The sequence below is a fragment of the Biomphalaria glabrata genome, chromosome 2 (assembly GCF_947242115.1).
Source record: "Biomphalaria glabrata chromosome 2, xgBioGlab47.1, whole genome shotgun sequence".
Taxonomy (NCBI): Eukaryota; Metazoa; Mollusca; class Gastropoda; family Planorbidae; genus Biomphalaria; species Biomphalaria glabrata.
In genome coordinates, this window is record NC_074712.1 from 41013162 (window position 1) to 41039707 (window position 26546).

The 26546-nt window shown below is 33.7% G+C and overlaps 3 protein-coding genes across 6 annotated transcripts in view; 1 reads left to right on the plus strand and 2 right to left on the minus strand.

The window, feature by feature from the left end:
• Nucleotides 1-4163: 4163 nt before the first annotated feature.
• LOC106054508 (melatonin receptor type 1A-like) lies at nucleotides 4164-9912 on the minus strand. The gene is made up of 7 exons (XM_013210397.2): nucleotides 9653-9912; nucleotides 8891-9007; nucleotides 7454-7667; nucleotides 6410-6530; nucleotides 5986-6104; nucleotides 5066-5222; nucleotides 4164-4791 (listed from the first exon to the last, which is right to left on the minus strand). The coding sequence occupies exons 1-7, from the start codon at nucleotides 9671-9673 to the stop codon at nucleotides 4383-4385; spliced, it is 1158 nt and encodes a 385-aa protein (XP_013065851.1). The 5' UTR covers nucleotides 9674-9912; the 3' UTR covers nucleotides 4164-4382.
• A 6700-nt stretch (nucleotides 9913-16612) lies between these two features.
• LOC106054480 (UPF0193 protein EVG1-like) lies at nucleotides 16613-22507 on the plus strand. Its single transcript, XM_013210361.2, has 7 exons — nucleotides 16613-16749; nucleotides 18808-18870; nucleotides 18995-19094; nucleotides 19448-19533; nucleotides 19824-19958; nucleotides 21932-22032; nucleotides 22302-22507. Exons 1-7 carry the CDS (start codon nucleotides 16623-16625, stop codon nucleotides 22407-22409), a joined length of 720 nt encoding a protein of 239 aa, XP_013065815.2. The 5' UTR covers nucleotides 16613-16622; the 3' UTR covers nucleotides 22410-22507.
• Nucleotides 22508-22868: 361 nt separating this feature from the next.
• LOC106054470 (MICAL-like protein 1) overlaps nucleotides 22869-26546 on the minus strand; it is a 51983-nt gene continuing 48305 nt past the window's right edge. For all 4 annotated transcript variants that reach the window (XM_013210350.2, XM_056020566.1, XM_056020565.1 and 1 more), the window contains one exon: nucleotides 22869-26485. In XM_013210350.2, coding sequence (XP_013065804.2) covers nucleotides 26409-26485 — 77 coding nt within the window. In that variant the 3' untranslated portion in view covers nucleotides 22869-26408. The remainder of the gene's footprint in view (nucleotides 26486-26546) is intronic.

Below are 26546 nucleotides of genomic sequence, written 5' to 3' on the forward strand. Positions count from 1 at the left end.
AGATAATTCTCTACCCTAAAATCAACAATTTTCCTAAATGTCAATTCTAAGTGATTAGGATCAAATACTTTATTATTATGTAGAGCTTTGAGCCAGCTAGCCCAAACAAGATTCTTGTATTCGGAAACAATAATCAAGTTGAAGTAATGTACCATTTTATTTTTTAGTTTTGGCAGCTTGTTTAAAACAATAGACAAGCTAACATTCACATAGTTGCCACATTTAGCTTTTAATAAATCCCTTACAGTACTTTTAACTTTAAGGAATAATGGACATTCCAAATACATATGTTTCTCGTTATCAGCATTTTCAAGATGGCATAATTTACAATCATGGTCATTTGCCCATTGTTTAACCATAGGGGTCATCTCAAAGATAAGTCTATAACTTACCTCTCTAGCTTTAGATGTGATATGTTGTCTTTTTAAACGTAAACCAATCTAATGGTAAACAACAATGGATTAATTAAAATTTTATTTTAATGACAGAAAAAAAAACCAACGAAAAAATGAGCTTTGAGAAAATTGAATAAATAGCTGTGTAGAATTTTTTATTCGTGACCATGAGGACTATCCCAAGAGACTTAATTGTTATTGTCGCTCCCTCCCCTTTCCTTTTTTTCTGTGAACCAAACTTTCTCTCCCACCCCAATTTCTGTAATACTATTAAAAAAAGAATGGAGCGATCTGGCAACAATTTTGAACTTAAATGCACGATCAGTGCTAGACACCATTACAAAAAACCTGACAGTAATCCAATACTGACTCTATCTTAAAACACGGATAAATGCTTTAAAACGAATATAAAGTTTTGGTATAAAGTTTATGACATTTTGAGGGAGTTTATTGGATTCTATTTTTTTAATCGCCTCTTACACAAGTGTTATTATTCTGTTCACCTTTGGTGTCATACGTCCCTAAGTTATCATGTGGGCCCCAATGGTCATGAGTAATGGGCCCAAGGGAAATGAACCCCGTTGCTGTGTTGCACCATTGTTGCTACGCTATAGGCTGTGGGCCCCCCATGAACGTGGGCCAGAGTTCATTGAATCCCTTCGCGCCATGGATGCTACGCCACTGGAGTGTAGTTTGCTTTAGAATAATACTGAAGAAAGAGGTTTTCAACCTCAAAACTCTATGTAGGGGAATTTTAAACTCAAAAACCACCTGGAGGGGTTTTAAACTTTAAAAAAGCCATCTGGAGGAGGGTGATTTAAACTCAAAACCCCTCATTGGCTTGGCTAGGCTCAGATAATTTTAGTGGGTAATTTGATTTTATTTTTATATTGAAGCGGTATTTTTTTTTTTAGCTTCAAACCCCTCTGAAGGGGGGTTTAAACTCAAAACCCATTTGGCTACGCTCATGGCATTTTGAGTGCGTAATTTGCTTTTTTTCTATATTGAAGAGGTATTTTTTAGCTTCAAACCCCGCTGAAGGTGGTTTAAACCCATACCCCAATTGGCTTATATGCTCATAGCATTTTGAGTGCGTAAGTTGCTTTTTTTTATATGGAAGAAGTATTTTTTTTAGATTCGAATGCCGCTGAAGAGGGGTTTAAACTCAAAACCCCTTTGGTTACGCTCATAGAAATTTGAGTGTGTAATTTTCTTTTTTAAATTGATGAAGTGGTTTTAGCTATAAACCCCGCTGGAGGGGGTTTTAAACACAAAACCCCTCTTGGCTACGCTCATGGAATCTGTTGACTGATGTATGGATAGTCTTATATTGAAGATGAGGTTTTATCGTAAATTTCGGAAGGGGGTTTTAAAATCAAAATTTTCCTTAGCTATGCTCTTGGAATTTGGGGATTGCCGTTTGGGGATTTTTTTTTTGGGGGGGGGTGTTTTATAGAAAAGGGGGATTTGACTGCAAAACCCCCTGGTAGGGGGGTTTAAACTCACAACCCCCTTAGCTGCGCTGGGGCAAGTGATGGTTTAGTATTAAAATCTCAACTAAAAAAATAGAATCAAAGCAAAAAATCAGTCACTAAATTCCGACCTTCTCCCTGCGGGGGTGGGGATTTCATTTCGGAGGGGGGAGGTTTGAACCCCAAAACCTCCCTTGGCTACGCCCATGGTATGCTCTAAAAATGTCACATGCAAATATTAAATATGAAGGTGAATCAGATGATGGGATAAAAAATCTATCAAACAATTGCCTCTCTCTGTTTTTAAATAAAAACTATAGGCATATGAAAATGTATTCTTGTGATAAAAATAATGTCATTTTATACGTTGCTATATTATGAATTGTAGCAACCAAATTGATTCTCCGAGAGTAGTTCATTTCACTGATCCAAAACAAAACACCCCATATATCTTTTATGTATTGGTAATCTGATAGTGATAAAACAAAACACCACACATAGGCCATAATAGGGACACATATCTTTTATGTACCGGTATTTGTAATCTGCAAGTTAAAAACAAAACAAACCACCCACATCTTTTATGTATTAGTAATGTGCAAATTGAAAACAAATCAAACCACCCCATACAGGGCCACACATCTTATATGTATTTGAAAACTGCAAGTTGATAACAAACAACAGAACGCCTTTGGCTTAAATCGATGCCACGGACTGCGAGACTGACAAAGAAACATCGTGATAGATGCTTTTAAGTCCTTCAGATTTCAACCAAGAATCGCTCGACTAGTTCAGCTATTTTTACACTGAGAACCACGAATAATGCAATCAGTAGACCTACTGATGGTCTTCTAATATATTATGTTACAGTGCATTTTTGATTCCCAAGATATTTTGCATTAATGCCCTTTTTCTATATTTTTTTTTTGTTAAACGGGGGAATGTAGGGGTGAATAAATTTAAAATTATAAAATTACTGACAGAAAAAAAAAACAGCAATGTCAGCATAAAGTTATTATTAAGACAGAGTTTTACATAAGTTACATTCTTCAAAGTTTGTAATATCAAACTTCAAGGGGAATTAATTTTATATTTAAAATTATTTGACATAGAAGGAGGTGTGGTAGGAAGCCTAAATAGGCTAGTTCGCTATTCTACTATTCTGAAGGTCAAATTTGTGTTCAAATGACCTCAATGTTTGACTTATGCGAATCTGTTCTTTTCCAACGTAGAAAACATTGAACTAGATCGAATATGTTGATCAAAAAAGATACGTAGGCCTATTACAGTCGCTATCAATGAACCATTCATAGGCTACGTGTTAGTTGCGAACAAGGGCAGCACTAATTTAGAATGTCATGTAGCGAGCGAAAAACACCGAAACATGATAGAAACACGCACTTCTTCTGCAAAAGTTAAGAATTTTTTTCAACCAAGGTATGTATGTGTGTGTGTGTGCGCCGGCCCCCGATTTCCAATTTTTTTTTAATGTGGCCCTCGATAGAAAAAAGGTTTCTCACACCTAAACTAGATGATGCTATAGATGCCCTTGCTGCACAGAAAGCACGACGTGAGGCGATATGAATTGAGATTTGTCACTTATCTGGCCAATAAACAACGGTATTATTCAATAAAAGAGTCTCAATGATTATTTTTTGTTAATTTTACTTACATACTGTTACAATAGGAATTTAGACATATATTTATTAAGTACTTTATCTCATGTCATTATGTCGAATGTCAAAATGCAGAGGCTCCAAATAAGGTCCGCCCTCCCCCCGGGCCCCCAAATCCCTAGCTACGCCAGTGGGAAGTTTGTATGTCAGATTGAACTTAGTCAAGTTAGGAGCATTTGGGTATCAGCCATGTTTTTAACACCGGACATGAAGGCAGCTAAATGTAGGACAAGCCATATGCCATAGAAAAAGTTAGAGCGATCTCACTACATGTACTTTTTAATTGCATTGATTTGGTGCGTTGTAGACAAGCAGACTCAGTTATACCCTACAAGTATTTAAATTAAAATGACATTGATGGATGCGATTGAACTTAATTGATTTATTTACATCCCGTACAATGAAATCTTTGCTAATCGATAGTTCAGAGACATTTGAGCTCGTTAACATTGCGCTACATCTGAGACTAGGGAAGGAAATAAAAACAACATACAATCACAGAACATGGCATACAAATAGTTCACAAAATCGGAAACAAAAATCTTCACAAGACAGAAAATGTTTGATATTTTATTACTTTTTTTTTAAATCACGGAAAGTGCAAAACTGGAGCCCGAACATTTGTGTTTTATTTTGCTTTTTAGTTTCTTTATAAAAAATAAACTAAAATTTGTAAAAAAAAACCCAATATTTTACAATTCAAAGGTTTAATATTAAAACATTGAACATTGTATTTATAGATCAAGACCCTATTCTTCCGTATTGTTGGGACATTTTCACAATAAGCTACAAATTTGAGTTTCCAAAAAATCCACAAATTGCTTCAATTTACCATGAGTTTACTGCGCGCACTTTTCTGTGACGTAGATGCTGGACGATGTTGTTTCAGTCGTCTTGAGGTTGCCGCTGGATTTAGTTTCTGATGCGTAGGAAGAAGACGCGACGTCCCTGCAACTTCCGCAGCGAAGGAGCTGCATCACCGCCAGGCGGAAGTTTCTGTTGCCGACCATGTAGACAGTGAAATTGACGCTAGAGTGCAGGTGGGCCAGCATGGTGACAAAGAGATGCAGTGCCACGGGCATGTCATCGTTAACGTCTGCGGCTATCACTACGGCGTACGGGGTCCACAGCACCACAAACACGACGAAAATGATAAACAACATTCTGGACGATTTCACTGTCTCGCTCCAGATTTTTTTCTTTAGGTCTGGATTGTCAGTTTCCATCCGGTACAAGTTAGCCTTCGTGCTGTGAAGAGTTGAAAAAATGGATTTTAAAAATAATAATAAAATCTATAATGGTGAGGCGTGTCCATAACAGCTTTTATGAAACATAAATATTTCAACAAAAGGTACACTCATTACATACAATTATTGAGATGCTGAAAAGTGTTCCAATTTTAGTTACATAGTGTTTACTACTAGCCTACTAGATGCACATATAATAATACACAAATTGTGGATTTTTTTTTTTTTTGCTGAAGTTTTAAAACTGTAAAAGTTTTGAAAAGGAATTACTTTACCTATAAATTTTCTTGAAGATGAGAACATAACACATTGTCATGGTGAGGAGTGGTGTCCCAATCAGACAGACAGACACAATCAATGTATAAGAGAAACTCGCTGTTCGATCCCAGATGCACTGATTACTCTTTTTATCAAACGTGTGCCGACCCCATCCTGAAAAAAAAAAAAACAGCTGAATTTTCAACTTTGTGCCGACCCCATTCTGAAATAAAACAGCTGAATTTTCAACTTTGTGCCGACCCAAATTCTAAAATGGAGCAATGCGTTTATCTAACGAGCGCCAGTAATGCTAAAATCAGTGTGATAATTTCACAAACCCTATTTCTTTAAGGGAAAAAAATCAACTAAATTTCGTCTTTAATATATTGGTTTTAAGAGAACATTTGGTAAATGAAAGTGACCCATTCTTTAAAGAACATATTTTCTAATATATTTGATATCATAATAAAAAAAAAACCCAGCTTAATCAAACCTTGTACGTCATTTCCAAACTGAACAGTTGATTGAACCATGATGAACCATATTCTTTGAATTAACTGAACAGTTTTCTAGTTTCTTTGAGTCTGTAATTTCAACATGTGTTTATTACATTTTATACACTACATTGTGTGCTGTGTGTGTTTGGGATCTGGAGAAATATGCAAGTCGCGACTGGGTTTGTGTAGTGAAGTGAAACACTGCACTCATCTTTAATCTTCGGAATTAAAAAAAAAAAAGAAACATGAACTCCACCCACAACTTAAGAACTTTTATTCTGAGCTGTAAGGAACTAGAAAACCACCCAAAAAAAAAAAAATTGCCGAATGTATTTTGTTATCAGAAGAAAGGACTTATGTTCTTCAGTACTCTTGTAACTAATTAATTTCAGGAGCTACTAAATAGTTCATGGTAGAGTAAAGCTATAAGCCTCACTTACCTATAAGATTTGGAAACTCAAAGAAGAATGCAATAACCCAGGCAGTAATGCACATAAGAACACAAAGTCTCTTGGTAAAGATACGATTGTAGAGCAGGTTGTGACAGACAAACACATACCTACAAACATAAAGTCAACAAAATAATGAATAATAGGCCTACTGGCAATGTCTTCGATTTCGAAAGTAAAGGATGACTACGCTACCTTGCAAGTTGCAGCCTTCATAGTTTTCCACATCTGATGCAAAGCCGTTGTCCGCCGGAGGTATATTTAAGTTTTCTTTACGACTTCTGCAGCTGTCTTCTACAAGGGCTTTTCTTTAGGCCTCAAATGTGTGTATCGCGACTTCGTGAGAGCAACTGTCTATTTCAGATGCCATCTGTAAAACGTAATTATTCACTAAAATGGGGTAAGACATAGTCACCTGTTTAGACTTGCCAGGGTGAGGCTGAGGAATGCACAGAAACATGACGTCAAACACATGATGGCGACTGTCTCACAGAGAAATGGTTTGTCATTGAACCAAGCTTCCCCTTTTAGAACAGCTACAAGAAACAAAATCAAAACTTCTTTGAACTAAAGCTCCAGTAGATACATACATATTTAAATCATTTAACAAATATTTTCTCTAAATTAAAAAAAAGTGGTATTCTGTTCAGATTAACAATTTTTAGCACATTTTCGTCTAATTATTTTCTGTATTTTGTTTTATGTTTGCTGCTATTAAAAAGACGTATATATTTAACTTTAGGCAAGCCTATTCTTCTGATGTTCCTGTTATTATGCTATATGATAAATAATTCTAGCACTAATTAGCACTTGAGATTTATAATGTTTGATAGATTTAACTCCATCGTTATCCGCCACATAAAAGACACGCAAGACATATGTGAAGGTTGACAGGAGGCTAAATCTGGCTTAGCAACATTGGCTGAGATGAATATAAGTCACACACAGACAGCAACAGAGAAATACTGTCTTCACCGGGTACTCGATTGGCTTCCGAATTGCGGGTCCTGGGTTCGAATCTCGATGAAACTGAGATTTTCAATTTCGGGATTTTTAGGGCGCCCTGATTTCAACCAACTCTAATGGGTACCTGACTTAAGTTGGGGAAAGTAAAAACGGCTTGTCGTTGTGCTGGCCACATGACACACTGCTCCGTTAGCCGTGGGCCAAAGAAAAAGATGACCTTAACATCATCTGCCCTATAGATAGCAAGGTAAACTTCACGTTTACTCCCCAAAGACAAAATTATGGAGGCCACAACAAGGAAAACGTAAGCAGGGCCGCCCTCGTGTAACACGGCGTCGTTCCTTTATAAATACCATTTGGGAAGAGGATGTGAACGTCTCCGGTGAGTGTTCTGTCTGGAGGCACCGTGTTGAACCAAGGGAGATAACCTAAGTAAGTAAGAGACATAAATACTCTTCTATGCATAGACAAACAAAACGATCTTGTCATTTACCTATGACGCACATAGGGTCAGCAATGGACGAGACGCAAAGGTCAGCCAGTGCTAGATTGATGTTGAAAATAAATCCAGTTTTCCGAAGACTTCTAAAGCAAGCACTTGAGGCCAGGATTAAGATGTTGCCCACTGACCCAATGGCCAGTGCAGAGATCATTAATATCACGTACACCAGGGCCATCGGAAAGTTGGATTCCACCAGTGGCGGTTGCTGTGGTAATAGAATAAACATAGAAGAACTTAATTAAATTAATATTTTTTAAAAGAAATCTTCCATCAGTATCAAATACAAATGTAGAGTATATATGTTACTTCTCAAACCAAAGTGACCACGCTAAAACATGTACGACCAATTAGTGCAATGGACAATGTCGTTTGCTAGGGTTAGGTTATTGATTTCCAAATTCGTGTGGTCAGTTTACAAATAAGTATCGGGGATCGGCCAAAGTCAGAAAATAAAATGTAGTAGAATATAATAGTGTTAGGACTAGGACTTTGTTTTGTGCCGACACTGAAATGTCTAATGCCATTATTTTCAAATATTTTTTGGGTGTTATGTGTATGTGTGTGTGTGTGTGTGTGTCTATGGTGACGTTGGGAAGAGGCTAGCAATTGGTTGTGAATGAAGCAACATAGGTGGCTTTATCATTTTAGTCTTAGGAGACGACTCCAGTACGTGAGACTGAAACGCTGTTTTATTTTAGCGAGTTAGATTTTGTAAAAAAAATATATTATTACTATAAGTACTACTAGGTACATTTATTTCATTTATCACAAGTTGCTTTTGACTATACTATACCTAAAGTATATATCTGGTATGGTTCACAAGGAAGTTATTCAAGTTATTTGAAGTTGTATTAGTTCAGATATATTACGTCTACAACGGTTTAGTTGTCTACCAGAAGTTTGGTGTTACAAGTCAACGACCGGTAACAACGTTGGGGTTGGGGGGGGGGGGAGAAAGTGTGTGAGGGTGTTAGCTTTTAAATTCATCAAAAGACACGAGCTGTGATAGAGTTAATATTTCTAGCCGCTTTATCTATTCTCTTATCAACCAGTTCCTAGAACAATGACTTATTGGACTCCCAAGAAGAGTCGTCTACTCCTTCCCTTCTAGTGGGTCGTGTTGGCATATAAAGTAAAATAACAAACAAAAAAACTTCTACTAACACCTGCACCTACTTACTTGTGTTTTATTAGCACCTACACCTACTTACTTGTGTTCTATTAGCACCTACACCTACTTACTTGTGTTCTATTAGCACCTACACCTACTTACTTGTGTTCTATTAGCACCTACACCTACTTACTTGTGTTCTATTAGCACCTACACCTACTTACTTGTGTTCTATTAGCACCTACACCTACTTACTTGTGTTCTATTAGCACCTACACCTACTTACTTGTGTTCTATTAGCACCTACACCTACTTACTTGTGTTTTCCTGACAACTTCTGATTCTTCCAAGTTTTCATTGTGTTCAAGCGATGTCACAGCTAACAACGACAACGTACTGACACAATCCAAGCTTGAGTTCAGAGAACGAGTTATCTGTTGAAATAAAGCCTCGGAAATAGTGTATGCTAATAAGCGTTGCCACTATGTACCACATACAAATTGACTCTTACATTTTCTGTTTGTTTTACAAGTTTCGGAATGATGGCTGGCAGGGCTCGGACTGGGGCCCATTCAGACGTCAGAGCGCATGCCCCAAGACCAGACAGCCATCCTGGTCTGTATAGGCGAGATCAATTGCTAGAAAAGGCCTCAAAATTTACCTGCGACGTCGCAACCTGTGTGCATTACAACAATAGCTCGTTGCCACGTCGCAAGTCCGACCTCACAACATGAGACATGACAACGAGCTATTCGTCTAAACTGCCCATTGACTGCGACGTCACAGGTCAGTGTTTAGGCCTTCTATAACGATTGGTCTCGGTATAAGGCAGTAGCCGCAGTAGTGTTTATTTATATAGACCGTGTAGGTAAAATTTTAAATTGTTTTATAAGTTCATTTTTACATGTTTATTATGTCATAAAAGGCCGATTAAGCCAGTATTCTTGTTATATTGTGAATTGCAGTTAATTATATAGAATTACAATGTAGGTATGTATAATTGGTGACTCAAAATTGTCAAATTAGTGTTATCTTTCATGTGTAAACACACTCACATGCGCATACACCTAAAGACTTACTGTTGTATTACAATTTGTCATTGTATTAATTCACTCAACCAGAGAGACAAGAAATCTATCACCTTGAAATGATCACAATAAAAGAAAAGTAATTTTAATTTCAAATCTAGAGATACTGAGAAATAGTAAAATCCAATCAAATTTGTGTGAGAATCTGTTGTAATACGGTGTGTCATTGACTTTACTTCAAAGTGAATATTAGCACGGCGACTAGCTAAGGTAAGTTTATAGAAGACATCTAATAGATAGAACTCTTTTTTTTTTTTTGTTGAACTCCCGAGTCTTTTCTCCATTATTTTAAGTGAACCATTTATATGGCCACACCTCCAAGGTCTGCGGACGAAGTTGACAGGTTTTACTGCGAGGGCTGGAACCTGAAGGGGGGATGGGAGCTTGACCGGAGGGACGAGAGGGGTTGTAACATGTTTGATCAAGTCTCATTCATTTACATGAGTATCCAGTGGAAATAGAGGGCTCTATACATGCCTGTAGTGCATTGCTGTATCTTAACTTCTGAAACGCGAGAGTGCAATGTGTCTCTAAAATATATGTAATTATATCGCTTACCAGTGGTCAGAGATATATCGAATGTTTTTGAGCATGCTCAAAATTGACATTAAAAAAAAAAACTTCTCTTTTTTTTTTAGAGATGAAGATCCTTTAATGTGATCCATACGCAATTTTTTCATTGTAAATGGGAGATCTGTTAATGCGATCCATAACAATGTTTGCTCACACTATTCTCTGCTTGGCTTCAACATTTCTTTAGACTTCGTTCTCTAAGCCATCACATACAGTGACTGAACTATAGGCCTTGTGTGGTTCTGAAGAAAAACAAATAAACAACCAGATCATTTTGTTTGTGGTCATTCAACGTATTATGAAGAGGGGAGCACCTTTTTAGCGGTCCCCTAAAGGGGAATACGCTATTAGTTTTGTGGGGTCTGTCTGTCCGTCCGTCCGTCCGTCCAAACTAGATCTCGTAAGCTAGAAAATATATAAAAAATCCGACATCATGATATTCTAGACCATTCAAAGTTCTGATGCAACGTCTACTTTTTTTTCTTTTCTGAAATCGAAAAAAAATAATTTTTTAAATCAACTCTGCAAGCAGTTATTTTTTTCATAAAATACACCATTTTTACAACTATACACTATTAATAGTAACTAACACGGGAGAAAATTTAGTAAGGGAGATGACTATTTACCATATTTTAACACATTTATGCAAACGGTTTTAGATTTTTTGTCCAAAATTATTTTTTTTATAATTGAATTGCTAAGTTTAATATGTTCTTTCACACTAACTACTATATTTACAAAAAAAAAATGTTTACTTTTTTTTTAAGAGGAAAAATTTATTTAGTATGTATATAAGTTGAACATAATTTGAATCATCAATTAATAAGTAGTTTTTCATATTAACGCGTGAACTGCAGAGCGACGGAGTACAAATAGAACATAAGGAATTTTTTTTTCTTTTTTTTTTATTACGGAAATGTTTTTTTTTTTTTTTGAGGCTTTAAATAAGAGATTGACCCTTTACAAAACAATTAGATCAATTAGATAATCATTATATGGCATCAGTTAGGCCAGTTTCACATCTAACTTCACATTCACTTTTACCTATATCCCTTGGCCTTCTAGACCATTGGGGCACCACACACGATCTGTCAACCTTCTTTCTCCATTCTGATATTCTTTCTGAAGATATTGAAACCTGCCTTTTTTATCTGCCTGGATGGGGCCGATTTTGAGTTTGTGTTTCCATACAAACTGTCTTTGTAACCATGTTTTTTTTTTTTTTTTGGAATAGCTTTTTATATAGCGGAACTTTCATGCTTATAGCATGCTCAGACTATGGTTCAATCTTTTTTGTGGACCAGTGGGGAAGGGGGTATCTGGGAGAAGGTTTGCCATGCTGCCTTTAGGTGCTCAGTAAACACAGCCCTGCTCGAGTCGGGTGTCGAACCTCGAGTCCTTTCATAGGTAGCCAGGGCCAAGTTCAAGCGTATTTAGCCTCTCGTCAACACATCACCTTTTAAAAGTTTAGTACGAACTCTTTCACAAAATATTTTAAAAACAAAAGCTAGAAATATTAACATTACTAGAAGTGGTAAAGCGCTTGGCTTCTGAACCGAGGGTTCCGGGTTCGAGTCCTGGTGAAGACTGGGTGAAGACTGGGATTTTTAATTTGGGGATTATATGGCGCCTCTGAGTCCACCAAGCTCTAATGTGTACCTGACATTAGTTGTGGAAAAGTAAAGGCGGTTGGTTGTTGTGCTGTCCACATGACACCCTCGTTAACCGTGGGCCACAGAAACGATCTTTACATCATCTGCCCCATAGATCTCAAGGTCTGAAAGAGGAACTTTACTCACTAACATTACTGCTTGTTACAACTAAAGAATAATGGAGATATAAGTCTTATAATTACAGCTTCATTGGCATCATGAAGAATTGTTGGTTTTAAACTAAAAAAAAAAAAAAACGAAGATAAACTCGCTATCGAGAGAGATGAGAAATGTTTAATCTCCAATTATCTTAATCAATGATTTTTTTTTTAAATACAGACTTTCAATTCAACCATGTTACATAAAGTATTGATCTATTTAGGTGCATTTTAAAATACGTGTCGGATTTTGACAAGAAACTGTGCTTTTAGTGTTTGGACACATGTTAAGAATTCAAGATTCGATTCTGATATTTTATTTGTCATTGAAAGAGTAAGAAAGAGAAAAAAAGAGGCCAGTATGTGGATCAAACCCACGACATTGAAGTTATTAGCACGACGATCTATATAGCTCCTCCTTCGTTGTCGAAGATGAGCATATTTCGAAGGAGGAGCTATATGACATAGTAGGCCCTACTTTGTGCGAAATTGTTACGTGAAATAAATGATCAATTATAATTTGAACTTGTTTATATCACGTTCCACCTTTTCACTGTGAAGAAAGAGTGAGCTCATAGGTTTAGTAAGAATGAAGAATAGCTCGCGTCAAGCTTAATCCCCTCTGGCAATATCTTCTTGTAATTCAGACTACATCTCAATCAATCTCTCTCTATATATATAATTCTCTTCATGGCTCAAGAGTTTGGACACCAAGTAATGGAAAGATCACCCTTTTATTTCTGCAAGTCGGGCGGACTAGAGTTACCCCACGAAATTTTAGAAGCGAAAAAAAAAAAGAGGGGGGGGGGAGAACAAGTTTGTGTATACCAAATATGGCAAGCTAAAATTATTTAAAAACAAATTCATGTGTTTATATAATTACATACTGGTACACTAATACATACAACTATGAGCTGAAAAACAAAAATAATTTTTTAAGTTTTTAGTTTTCATTAAGTTTGCTTATGCATTTTAATCAATTTTCTTTTTTATCTTGTTTACAAACTAAAATTGAAAACAAAATTACCAGCCTAAATTTATACACAAAAACAAACATCTACGAAGAAAAGAAAATACTTATTTGCTTGAACATAATTAATAATCAATTATCATTATTATTCTTGTGTGCAAGGATAAAAAAAAATTATTTGAAAACAAAATTACACATACAAATATATATACACAATAATATATATATACACCTAAGAGATTTAAAAAAACAATTAAATTCTTTATTTACCACAATTTTTGCTTTGGGGGTAAGTGGCCCTTGGAAGGGCTTTTTGCCCCAAGTGTGGGGTAAAATGTCCCTTAAAATTTTTTTTAAATTTCATGCAATAATTTTTAGATGCATTGAAATAAATTTATTTTAAAAACTAATTTGTAAATTAGACATGTAACACTAAATGAAAACCAAATTTAAGATAAAATTATATTAATAAGCTAGTTTGTATAGGCCATAGAAGCTTAGGGGGGGGCTTTTTGCCCCACGTTACCCTAATATTCACCCGTCACTAAATAGCAGGGCCGAACTTAACCATTGTGGGGCCCCAATGTAAAACGGATTTCGCGGGTCCAGTTTGGGTAGGGATACGGATAATAAGTGAAAATTAAGAGTTTATATTATAAAATATATTCGTCTTTGCATTTTATTCATTCTTTACTACGCACATAATTACTGAACAAGCCTTGCGTGTAGCGAAGTCATACAGTGTATCATAAGAATTCCGTTCCCTACATAGATCACGCTCAATAGCAAGAATTAGCAAATGTTTCAATCTATCTACGAGAATTGTTGACCTCAAGTAATTCTTCATTAGTTTGAGGCGCGAGAAGCTTCTTTCACTAGATTCCGCAATTACGGGTAGGCCTAATGCATAATGCCGTTTTTTTGTTATTGTGAGTAGGATTGGCGTTTTCCAGGCGATCCTGGTAAATCAGGAGGCTGCGGGAAATCTGTTATAAGTTATAAAATGGTTTAGTTTAATAATTTGTACACCTAGAATTAGCGCGGGTCCTATGAAAGTGCGGGTCACACTGCGGACGCATAGGTTGAAGTGGCCTAAGGCCGGCCCTTCAAAATATGCTACGCCGCCGGTAGACAAGTAATAAATAATCGATAAAAGTAATAAAGTCTGTTATTTGGAAGAGTTACGGGCTGGCTTTGGTTTTTTTTTTTTGTTTGTTTTTGTTTTTGTTTTGAAGGAGTGCTAAAAAAATGAAATGGAATGTCAGTTCAAAGACAACTTATTGAGAAACCTTTAAAATATGGAAGCAGATTTTGTTTTTGTTCAGCTTCCGTCACAAACGAAGGGGTTAACAAACATTAGCCTTTGTTTGCAATCAATGCTGCCCGACTAGTTATAAGAGATTTCAATCATCTTTCAATCATCTTTCGTTAGCTCAACACTTGCCAACATATACTCAATATGTTAATTGTCCCACAAGGCACGATAAAGCATTGGACATGTGTTATAGCAACATAAAAATGGCCAACACATCTCGATCGTTATTTCCCCTCGGAGAGTCGGACCACACAATGATCCATCTTACACCCACGTACAAACCGATTTTAAAAACAACAAACTCCGAAGTACAGTCCATCCAGTCGTGGTCTGACTTCGCTGTTTTACAGCTACAAAGTTGTCTGGAGCAAACAGATTGGGACATGTTTGTAAACAACTGCCCAGACAGATGAACTTACCACAACAGTTAATTCGTACATCTAGTTCTGTGAGAACATTGTACCAAACAAGAAAATTAAAACATTCAGTAATAATAGACCCTGGGTGACCAACATTAAAAATTAATATTCTGTATATTAATATACATTAAAGTTTATTTATAAAGCGCTGGTTTATGAGTGTATGTGTTTTTCGTGTGTGAATGTCGTTCGTATGTGCATCTCTATTGTTATTGTACAGTAATTACGCTGAGCTTGTCAATTGTAGTCAAACCGAATTTCCATTTGATTGGATCAATATAAGTTATCTTATCTTATTTAGTGATAGTCTGTTCATAGAATCGACTATATTATATATAGGCCCCTACGCTAAAATACCACTCATTGATCACAAGATCTCTTTAGCTATCGTACGTATCCACATCAAATTTCGTACACAGGTTCCTTTTCTCTCCTAGAATATGCTCACTAAGAACGCTTTTAACAGATTCGCAACCTGATGACCGCCATTCGCGAAAAACCGCAAGCTCTAGCAAACCTTTGGTTTTTTTTTTTTCGGTATTTCCCCAAAAGGCCGCAGTCTGCATACAAAGCATTAAAAATAAAATAGCACGAGTTCCGTATTTTTAAAGCAATTGTTTTCTTTTTCCCTCAGTCTACTTTTTTTTTTCACAATATCCTAATAGCATTAATAAGATGGATCTAGAGTCTTTTTTTTTTTTTTTTAGAGAGAGAGAGAGAGAGAGAGAATGTTTTGATGAGTTTATGCTAGATCTTTTTGAAAGCAAGAAAATTAAATTTAATACGGTTAGAACAGTCATTGGCGTTAGTTTGCTTTTTCGCAAAAAAAAAAAAAATCTGCAAAATATATAAATACATTTTTTTTTCGATGTTTTGGATGGAAAATTAAAGGTGAAATCAGATTATCATTTAAGTTTTCTTTTTTTTTTTTCAGTCTAAACTTGACAGACGGACAGATCGATGGACAAAACGTACAAAGTATTCGCATCTCTTTAAAAAAAAAACCTGATTATTTAAAACTTTTTGCGCGACTAATATATTGTATTCTGTGACCGAGGAAGGCGCGCTAGTGCACGAAACTCGCTGAATAAAAAGTCGATTTTAAAAATGTGCGCGACATTTACATATAAAGTGAATTTTTAGATTCTATAAACAAACATACATACTTTCTTTACAATTTTAGTAGCTATCGTATCAGAAAAAATCAGTTAATTAATATTTACATTTGTTTTACATTTTATAAATAAAAAAAAACTAAAACATATGAACTCCACTTATCTTATTTATAAGGAACCTATAATACAGGCTAAAAACGCAAAATACCTAGGTGTTATAATAAATGATAAACTGTCATGGCATTCCCATATTGAAGAAACTATCAAAAAATCTAACAAAACATTAGGGTTTATTAAAAGAAATTTCTATAAGCAAATAAGAACATAAAACTAAAATGCTATTTAACCTTGGTTAGGCTTATTTAAAAAAAAAATCTTTCTTTGTTGACATATTGTTAACATAATCTCCCTTACATTTATGTATGTTTTTAGAAGTAATGCATTTTTTTAATGAAAAAATCGTTTGCATAATTAATTCTGAAAACAAAACAGTTTGCTTTTTGTAGCCTATGCTAGCCTGTGATCTAGATCCAGACCTTAGTAAAGAACTAATTTAAATATAATTAAAACTTTGCAAGCTACAACGTAAGGTGAAAATGAAAACTTATTTTTCATATCTCTTCTAGTTTTTGATATCTGAGTGTGACGTACGGACAGAATACACAAAATTAAAAGCGGCTTTTCACAACATAACGGGGGGCACTAAAGAGAAGCGCTCTTCCCTTCTTCCGAATGATGACCAAACGAGATCTAATAATAATGTGGTTTCATTATTGGAGAGGAAGTGACGCCTTAGCAGCAGAAAGCGTCAAAATGTCGGGAGAAGGTGGATTTTGGAATGCTCCGAAAGTGGTCTATAGTAAACAAACTCATGATTTGCTTAAAGGTAAAATTATTCATTAATTTAATGCATTTTTGTCTAGTAAAGTGTTAAATTGAAACATAATAAATTAAAATTTTATTAAAATATATATAGATTCTAATATTTATATAATAAAAAAGATAATAATCATCTGAAATCATCATAATAAGTAAGACTAAAGTTATAATAAAGACAAGTCTGACAAGTAGGAGGCTACTATACTTAGTTTTATAATAGAATATTACACAACTAGTCTACTAGATCTAGATCTAAATCTGTCTACTAGATCTAGATCTAAATCTGTCTACTAGATCTAAATTTAAATCTAGAAATACAATTATAATAGATCTAATCAATTCTAATCTTCATCTAAGTCTAGATCATGCTAGATCACTAGATGTATAAGTTTCAAGTTAAATAGTCTTATTATAGATCTATAGTCTATAGGCCTACTATACTATGACTATATTATATATCTATAGTACTATAGTCAGAGTTAAAGTCTATACTAACTAATTCTATATTAGTATTGAATCAAGAAATATTCTTTCATTGATTGTAAGTATTAGATTATTATAGAATGTAGTTTTGTAGTTGTCCTAGCTTTAGCCATAGGCCTTAGGCTAACTCCCCAAACTTTGGCATAGGCCACTCTTCTTGCTTCAGATCTCGAGACTCCGAAACTCACAGCTTCACACCATGAGGAACGATCAAGAGCTAGTGCTTCTCAGCTGTGAAAGTCAATATCGCATTCCTTGATGGATTTTTCCAGCTCTTGAAAGTGTCTTTATAATAGCGCTTGTATTGACCTCCCTGGGAGCGCTTTCCTGTACACAACTCCCTGTACAGAAGTCGTTGGGGAAGGCGATTGTGTGGCATGCTGACTACATGTCCTGCCCATCGAAGTTGGGACGTTTTCACTGTCACATTGATAATGTTCATGTTGGACAACTCTAAGATTTCTGTGTCTGGTATATGGTCAGACCAACACACCTTATGGATACTTCTTAGACAGTGTAGTTGGAAGGAGTTTAACTTTTTGATGTGGAGGGAATATAGGGTCCAGGACTCTGATGCATATAAGAGAGATGGGAGAACTACAGCACTGTAGACTTTCAGTTTTGTGGATATGCTGATTCCTCTCCATTGCCACACTTGTCCTTGAAGTCTGCCAAAAGCAGCACTGGTACATGCAATACAGAAGTCTACCTCATCTAGGTTGGCGTTTGCTGATATAGTGCTTCCTAGATAGACAAACTTTATATATATATAAATATATATTAGTATTAAATATATTAAATATATATTAGAAGATCTAGCAAATCTATACAGACTTATATAGTAGGCAGTAGGCTATGCTGTTGTTATAGTTCTAGACCTAGTATACTAATAGAATATAGGCCATAGGCCTACTGACCTAGTTGCTATATAATAATATAGGCCTAGCCAATACTTATAGAACTACTACACTATAAATCTAAGAAATTATTATACATTAGGATCAAATCTATATATCTATTTAGCTCTATATTTCATCTATATATATACATTAGATCTTGTAGACATTCTAGTAAATTAAGATATATGTCTTAACTAATATAGAATCTTGTTTTAGATGGCTCTGACCACAAAGGCTATTCTTTACAGCAAAAAAAAAAAATTGTCACTATCAAATTAAATACATTCTTTTTGAAAATTGAATAACTAGATTAACACAGGATGTTGGCCTGGTCATGCAGTATGTGCATCAGTGGTCTCAAATGAATGTGCAGTTATAATATTCTGTTTTTGAAGGAATGTCTGTAAAGGGGTGAGGCTGACCTGTCCAGTTCATCATAGGTCTATGTGACCAAAGTCATATACCTAGCCTCTACATATATCTTGCAAGATGAAGACAAGCTTGGTAGAAAGCATTACATTTTTATTATATAAGATTTTTATTAATAAAATACAACCTTTTATTTGTTTTGGTTTATGAACATATATGTGCAAAATCAAAGTCTATTAACAAGAGTCAAATTGATTTTTGTGTTAACAAAACGTTTATTTTTCTTGATTTAAATATTTCATTGTATTTGACAGATATGATGAGGGAATCAAAACTAACTACCTTCCAACAGAGGCAATTACAGCAAACTTTAAGAGGTCAATTTTGTTTTCAACTCATTTTTTAGTAGATCATTATTAGAGCAAATAAAGATATGTAAGTGATAGTGATTAAAGACAGTGAAAAGAATGTTATGTCATTGAACTATTAACTTTCATTCAGATGGAGGTAATCTCCCCTCAACAGTTCCTCCTACAACATCAAAAATCAACCCAACTAAGCAGAAGCAGGTGTCTCCTTTACCCAAAGTTTTGAACCCAAAGTGAGTCCATTGGTCTTTACATTTCAATAGAATTGTTTTGTTATATGTTTAATGAATATTGTTATTGCTTTTAAATTAATTTTATACACAGTGGTCCCAATGAGATAATAAAACATATTCATAGGATACTATCACTGTCTAGCTTTTTTCTTGCGTTACAATGTAGCAATAATACTTTTTAACCTTTTTCTTAGAACATAAAGAAATACAACTATACATCTTTTTAATGTGAAGATTGATTTTTATCCTTGATTTTTGCTTTATGCTGAGGAATATATTGACAAATGTAAAGCAAAGATGACATTTCATTGTTTTTTGTTTTTTTTATTTAAATTTTTAAAACTCTGTTTTAGGGTCTACTCTGGTGGTGTAAGATCTAAAAACACTATGGAAGCTATGGGGGCCTTTGAGAAACCTGAATATGTACCTGTCAAAGGAGGTTAGTTGCTAAATATTAACCCTATTTTCTTTTTTTTAATAGGTAAAACAGAAATTATATAACAAATTTTTTAATTATTATTTTTAAATGTTTACTAATAAGGCTACTGACATTCATTCATCAATATATATTTTTATCTCTATTAATGAATAACTTTTCAGTAACTTATCAGCCAATATCTATTATATATTTTACAAAAACAAATAAATAAAATTTTAAAGTTATTTATTGAACAATTTGATTTAAACACAAACACTTGAAGTATTTTTCATTGATTTTTTGTGTTTTAGTTACAAGATCTGTGCGAGAAAAAGAAAGACTTGCAAATATTATGGCATTTGGTGAGGATAAGCCAAAGGTAGCTTCTCGAAAGGTTATAGTGGATATGGAATCACCTCCTCCACCTCCTGATAGGTTTGAAGAATGTGAGTAAAGTTTTATGGAGCATTCCAAGCAAACCTTACAAATTTCTTTATCAGTTTGCTAAATACTTTAATGTTTCCTTATCTTTATCATCTCACCTTTGACATGTGGCTAGAGGGTTCAAAGTTCTTAGATCTTCTTGGCCAGAGACAATCTGTATTAGATTGTACAATGCTTGGTTGTCTGGTTCACACTCCAGACTGTTATCACGATAGTCCTTATTTCAAACCCAGCCCGCTGTCCTGATTTCAAACCCAGCCCGCTGTCCTGATTTCAAACCCAGCCCGCTGTCCTGATTTCGAACCCAGCCCACTGTCCTGATTTCAAACTCAGCCCGCTGTCCTGATTTCAAACCCAGCCCGCTGTCCTGATTTCAAACCCAGCCTGCTGTCCTGATTTCAAACCCTGCCCACTGTCCTGATTTCAAACCCAGCCCGCTGTCCTGATTTCAAACCCTGCCCACTGTCCTGATTTCAAACCTTGCCCACTTTCCTGATTTCAAACCCTGCCCACTGTCCTGATTTCAAACCCAGCCCACTGTCCTGATTTCAAACCCAGTCGGCAGTCCTTATTTCAAACCCAGCCCTCAGTCCTGATTTCAAACCCAGCCCGCTGACCCCATTTCAAACCCAGCCCACTGTCCTGATTTCAAACCCAGCCCGCTGTCATCTTCTGAAGGAAGTCTGGGCAAGGATCCTCATTTCTGAAGGAACATCCTAGATGTATAAAACAAAACAAGTGGCATACTTGTTGTGTTCATTTTGTCTAACTAGCTTTTTTGGGTAATAAGTGCTCCCTCTATCATATCATTTTTTCTTTGAAGTCTATTGAGCATTATTCTTAGTTTTTTCCCTGGTCTGTGGCTTATAAATACAATTAGAAATAAGTTATTTAAAGGAGAGATAGATGCTGAAGCAGACTACGTTATGTGTATATGTCCCTAATTGATGTTAGTAGTGCAATTCGGATTGACTTTGCCTTCACATTCTTCATCTTTCCTTTTAGTATGGTATAAATAAAAGTACCCAAGTGGGCCTGCAGGCAACGTTTTTCCCTATTAATGAAACTTTTATAATTTAAAAAAAAAATTAACTAAAAAAAAGTTTCAATCATTTTTAAACAATCCCATTTTGTCTAAAAATCTATGACAAAAACAAAAAAAAAGAAAACAATTAGCCATTAAGAAAACAATGAAAAAAAAAATTATCCATTAGACTATATTGGTAATTTAAATCTATTACTTTTGTGAATTTGTAATTTTTTATTGCATTACAGTTTAGTGTCATACACATTCTATATATTTATGTGAAAAAAATTCCATAGAAGAGCAAAAAAAAAAAAAGATTTAACTTCATAAGGTACATCTAATTAGCATTATACATTTTTTATTCCATTTAATATTACTAAGCAAAAAAAAAGGTCAATAAAGAGTTTTTAATTATAGAATGTGGAGAAAACTCAAATCAGATAATGAGATTCAATGGCACCACTTGGACTGTCACATTCTGCTAAGCTCATGTAATCAGATCAACACCACTCCTAACTAACTTAACCCAGAATGCAATATAATCAATAACTCATTATTTAAAGATTCTTCTTACAATTATTACTAAGTAGAAGAAATATTGGGAAATAGATTCAAATTTTCTTTTTTTAAACATATAATTTGATAAGGATAAGATTTATTGTTAAAATAAGCCATATGATGGAGTCCAGACTTAGTAGTTGGTCCTATGTTGAAGAAAGTGACCAAATAACCTTATTGATTTTTCTGTTTCTGTAATGGATCAATCATTTTAACTCTAGGCTTACTGTTATAAGTTTGACTGTTATAACTCAATAGTAATGACATTCTGCCAGCTTTAGCTAGCAATGTTTTGTCATATATTTTTATTCAGCACACACATTATTTAAAAGCTTTGAGAAAGAAAAAAAAAGAAGACTAATGTGTCCACTATTTTTATCTGTTCTCTAGTACAAAATGAAATTGAAGATCGACAAAGGTTTCTCCAAGAGATGGTGGCTATTGGTAAAGGTGATAAGTACAGACCTATCATTGCTACAGAGATATCACAGGTAAGCATCATACCAGAAACATTAGCAACTAAGACAGTTTTGAAGCAAAAAAAAATCAACCATTGCAGTTAATTACTAAATTACTCACCAAAAGAAAATACATACTTTTTAAAATCGTATAATTCAAAAGAGAGAAAATTATATTCTTGGAATGAAAATGTTATGCTATAATTTGCAGTAACTATTCCATTCTTCATACAATTAGCTTTTTTAAAAAATAAATATTGTACTTTATTATAAATATATTTATATTTTTAAAATTCTGTCAGTTGGTGAGAGAAATGGAACTGATAGATAAGAAGAGATCAGGGGAACTACAGAAATTACTGGAGCTGGAAGAAAAACAAAGAAACATATCATCCCAAGGATTATCTTAATCACTCTTATTCAGTCTAAATTTGTATATATTTACATAATTTATATAACAATCTGTGTTCAAAGACAGGTATAACAATTTTTTTTTTTCAATTTAATGTCCAGGAACTTTTTTTTCTATTTAAATACCACTTTGTTAAATGAGCAATGGTAGCCAGCCAGGTGTGCATGAAAGTTGGAGAAACTGATGAGTTTTACGTGAGAAAGTATTAGATGGATTCCCATAAATCTGATCTAAATTTACTGTAAATTAAAATTAAGAAAAGCATAATTCCAGTAATTCTTTAATTATGAAACCATCAAGCCGTTTATTGTCTGTAATATGGAACATCTAATACAAAGTTTCAGAATTGAAACCCATAACTGTTGCTTAGATGTTTTCACTGTTTTATGTATGTCAAAAACACTGATTTGTATCAAATTTCAAATCAACACATAAATAAGGAACTGAAGGCATCATGAATGTGTGTAAATATATTTTATTTACAACAACCAGAACATTAATTGTAAATTCTTAAAATAACGAGTAATCATCATATAGATACAGACTTATGATACATCACTTTTTAGTAGCAATTTAAGCCATTACTGATTCACTTTTATATGTGTTCAAGGCACAAGAAACAAAAATGCTTAGTTGATTCTTTTTTTTTTTAAATTATAATAAATAATTTTTATGTAAAATCTTTTTTTATTTATTTTTTTAATTCAACAAAGGCACTTTGAATGAATATTAATATTTTACATGACTTTTTAAATGAAATTTGTATTGAATGAAGAATTGTTACATTGAAAAAAATTCCTTAAGTGGCAAGAGCAAATGGCAGTTTGTTGGTAAGACAAAAAAGAAAAAATGCATAGAAAAATCAATGATGATATCTGGCTTCCTAAAGTAAAAAAAAACAAACAAAAAACATCTAAATGAGACTAAGTGAACAATAATTTCATTGCCATAGCTTAAAATGTAAAATTATCTAAGGAAAAAGTTGATGATTCTAAAAATTTAAATTGAGACATAGCCTTCTGTTATGTAGCTAAGTCTGTGTTAATACTAAATATATTGCGCTTAAATTCAAAACAACTGGAACACAAATTAAATTATTTCAAAATTGACATGTGTTTATTGTAAATAAATAGAAAAAAAGAACACTTCATTATTAGTGTTTAATTTTGTTTTTATTCCTATTATAAAGAATTAGTTGTTGTTTTTTTTCTTGAGTTTATTGATGCTAGTTGTGTTTTATTAGATCAGATAGTAGACAACTGTAGATATCTCCATACAAAAGTTTGAGAAACAAAACCAAATTAGCTTAGCAATGGAATTCAAAGCTTAGCAATGGAATTCAAAATAAGATTACTGTAACAGTCTAGTCTAACTCAGCATAGCATAATTTCAAATACCACAAGCAGATTGCTACAGAACTAACTGTGACTCCTTTACAGAAACAAACCAGCACCATTTATAACAATACAAATGGAAGCTATGTTTATGGCACTTCAGCACTATGTGATTCAAGAGACAGTCAGTTTTATGCTAACAATGGCAGTCAAACAATGTAAATTCATGCCACATTGTCACAGAGGAAGTTGCATATCTAGCTAGCCTAGATAGCAAAGAAATACCAAATGAATTGCACAAAACAAAATTACATTTATTACAATAAATAAAAAAAAATTATTTCATAAATACAAATTAGAATTAGATAAGAATTTAATACTGCTACATCACAGACAAATACCACAAACACACTCAGCACCTGCTCCAATACAAACATATCTTTAGTTTGCATTCTTATATCACATTAATTCAATAACAGTAACAAAAACTATGATATTTTATCAAAATTAGTGGGACTACAATTTATGCTACTATTTACAAGTAGAGAAACAGAAAGCTTAGCTCTTCCTCTGATGATCAAGTTAGGTAACTCTATTAGCATTTATAATACATCTGCTAACTATTATGAAAGTGAAAGCCCAGTTAACTGTTTAAAGCATGTTGAAGTGGAAAAAAATACAACAATATAGAATCAAAAAACATAAACAATGTTGTTTATATTACAAATGCTATAAAATGTTTGACAAAGTGAATTTTTTTTGTACTAACATTTACAATTATGACAATAAACAATTTCACCTGGTAAAAAAAAAATCACTATATACACTAAAGTGTTTAGTAAAATTGAGTTTATAGCACCACAAATTATGAAGCCAAGAATTATGTAGCCACAGTATTTATTTTACAGGTTTAATTTGCTTTAAAAACAAACTTCTTTCCCAATCTTTTGTTACATCAAACTATGCATGAAATGCTCAATGTGAACTCTTTGACAATGCATGGTAGATAGCAATCCAGTTCAAAACTGATGTCTTTAGAGCGGTTAATGATGTCATAAGATCGGGCAGATTTCTGAAGGTATGAATACAGTTAGTGCAATCACTATGTATGATGCAGTAACCAGACATCATGTTGAATATATTACAAGTAATCATTTAGTTACCATAGTTTTATGGCCAAGAGATCTTTTTAAAAACATAAGTTAATAGTATAAAATCTACACAAATTATTATGAATTTACATTGAAACTAGACTAATATATACATCAAGGTGTCTGCAGACACACCTGGCAATATTAGCAGACTATACTAAAAGCTAAGTACAACCATAACTGTTTTATAAGAACATTATAAACTTAAACATTCATTTCTCGAATGCAAATGATTTTCAGATACATGAATTCTGTAGGCAATAGTTCATAATGAAGAGCCAATAGATGTTTTAGCTCAACTTAGAATTGAAACCTTAAGATCCTTTTAGACTAGAACCAAACTGTACATCACAGTTCAGTCTAACGAAATGTTTCCAACCATTCAGTTTATTTTTGGATCACTTTACATTAAACCAAAAGAACAATCTTGTCATCTTTAGTTTTGAAACACATGAAGATCATAGTTCAGTTTGATATAGAACTAAATAGAGACCTCAGTATAGTTTTAGCACACTTTGAAACTCCATTAATTAACCCAATGAGACATTTAATCACAAAAGAAAAAAAAATAAAGGTATGAAAAATGAACTAAAAAAAAAAATATAAAGGAATGAACAATAAACTAAAACTGAAAATGTTGGTCTTTAGCTCTTTAAAAGTTAAAAAAAAACAACATGGTTAAAAAAAAAAAAAGATGAACTAAGAAACTTGGAACACACTTTAACAACTGTATGACAACAAAGTAGAGGACAAAGTTCACAATAAAGTTTATTGTCCTAAATCTAGACTTATTCTTTAGAGTAAATAAGGAATGTATTCATTTGGTCTACACTCAACATTGAGAAAATCAATGACCTCAAATGCTGTAAAGTAGTTTAAAAAAACATTTAAAATTAGAAGAAATAAAAGGTCAGTGAGGAACATATTGGAATGACTTCATTAATAGAGGCCTATTTTTAGAAATAACAAAAACTATTTCTGGTTTGTAAGGTATTCAACAAGCAAAACGTATATCTCTCAAAAGATTTTATTATGCAGATATTTAAAAACTTAATGCATGAATGTTATAAAGTTTGTAAAGTTTAGCAAAAAGTCTCTAAAAATTCTTATAATGAAAAGAGGTTAGTTTTTTGAATGACAATTTTTTTTTTTTAAACTAGATTAGACCTAAACAAAAGAAAGTAGGGTATAAATAAATAATAAGCACACCTAAATGCTTAAGCAACAAGGGTATGGGGAAAAAAAAAGATTTTCCCAATTTTTTTAGGTTTTAAAAGTACTTGATTCTTGTCAAACTATGTATTGCACAACTGAATACCTTATTTAAAGCTTTTCTACAATTTCAATTGTATCATACACATTGGTGTTGAAAAAAATTATAAATAAAATGTATTCTATTTATTTATATTTATAATTAGTAAATAAGCAACAAAAGGACACAAAACTCTGAGTATGCATCAGGTCAATCAAGTCATTGGTTGTTGCTAATCTGAACTAAAAGAGTATAAGCAATCAAGTGTAAAATATGGATCTTGCAACTTTTTTCCCTTTCATAGCTCTTGTCATGCCAGTTTGATCTTTCAATAAACCTAAGGGAATACAACATACAATCAATTATCTTTCAATAAACCTAATGAAATACAACATAAA

Coding starts and splice junctions, on each gene's coding strand:
- LOC106054480 (XM_013210361.2), top strand. CDS start 16,623: ATGTGGTTTCATTATTGGAGAGGAAGTGACGCCTTAGCAGCAGAAAGC. Junction 19,095..19,447: donor CCCAAAGTTTTGAACCCAAA/GTGAGTCCATTG, acceptor ACTCTGTTTTAG/GGTCTACTCTGGTGGTGTAA. Junction 19,959..21,931: donor TCCTGATAGGTTTGAAGAAT/GTGAGTAAAGTT, acceptor TCTGTTCTCTAG/TACAAAATGAAATTGAAGAT.
- LOC106054508 (XM_013210397.2), bottom strand. CDS start 9,673: ATGACAAATTGTAATACAACA. Junction 9,008..9,652: donor TGACAAATTGTAATACAACA/GTAAGTCTTTAG, acceptor TTATTTCAACAG/ATAACTCGTTCTCTGAACTC. Junction 4,792..5,065: donor ATCTTCAAGAAAATTTATAG/GTAAAGTAATTC, acceptor AACTCTTCACAG/CACGAAGGCTAACTTGTACC.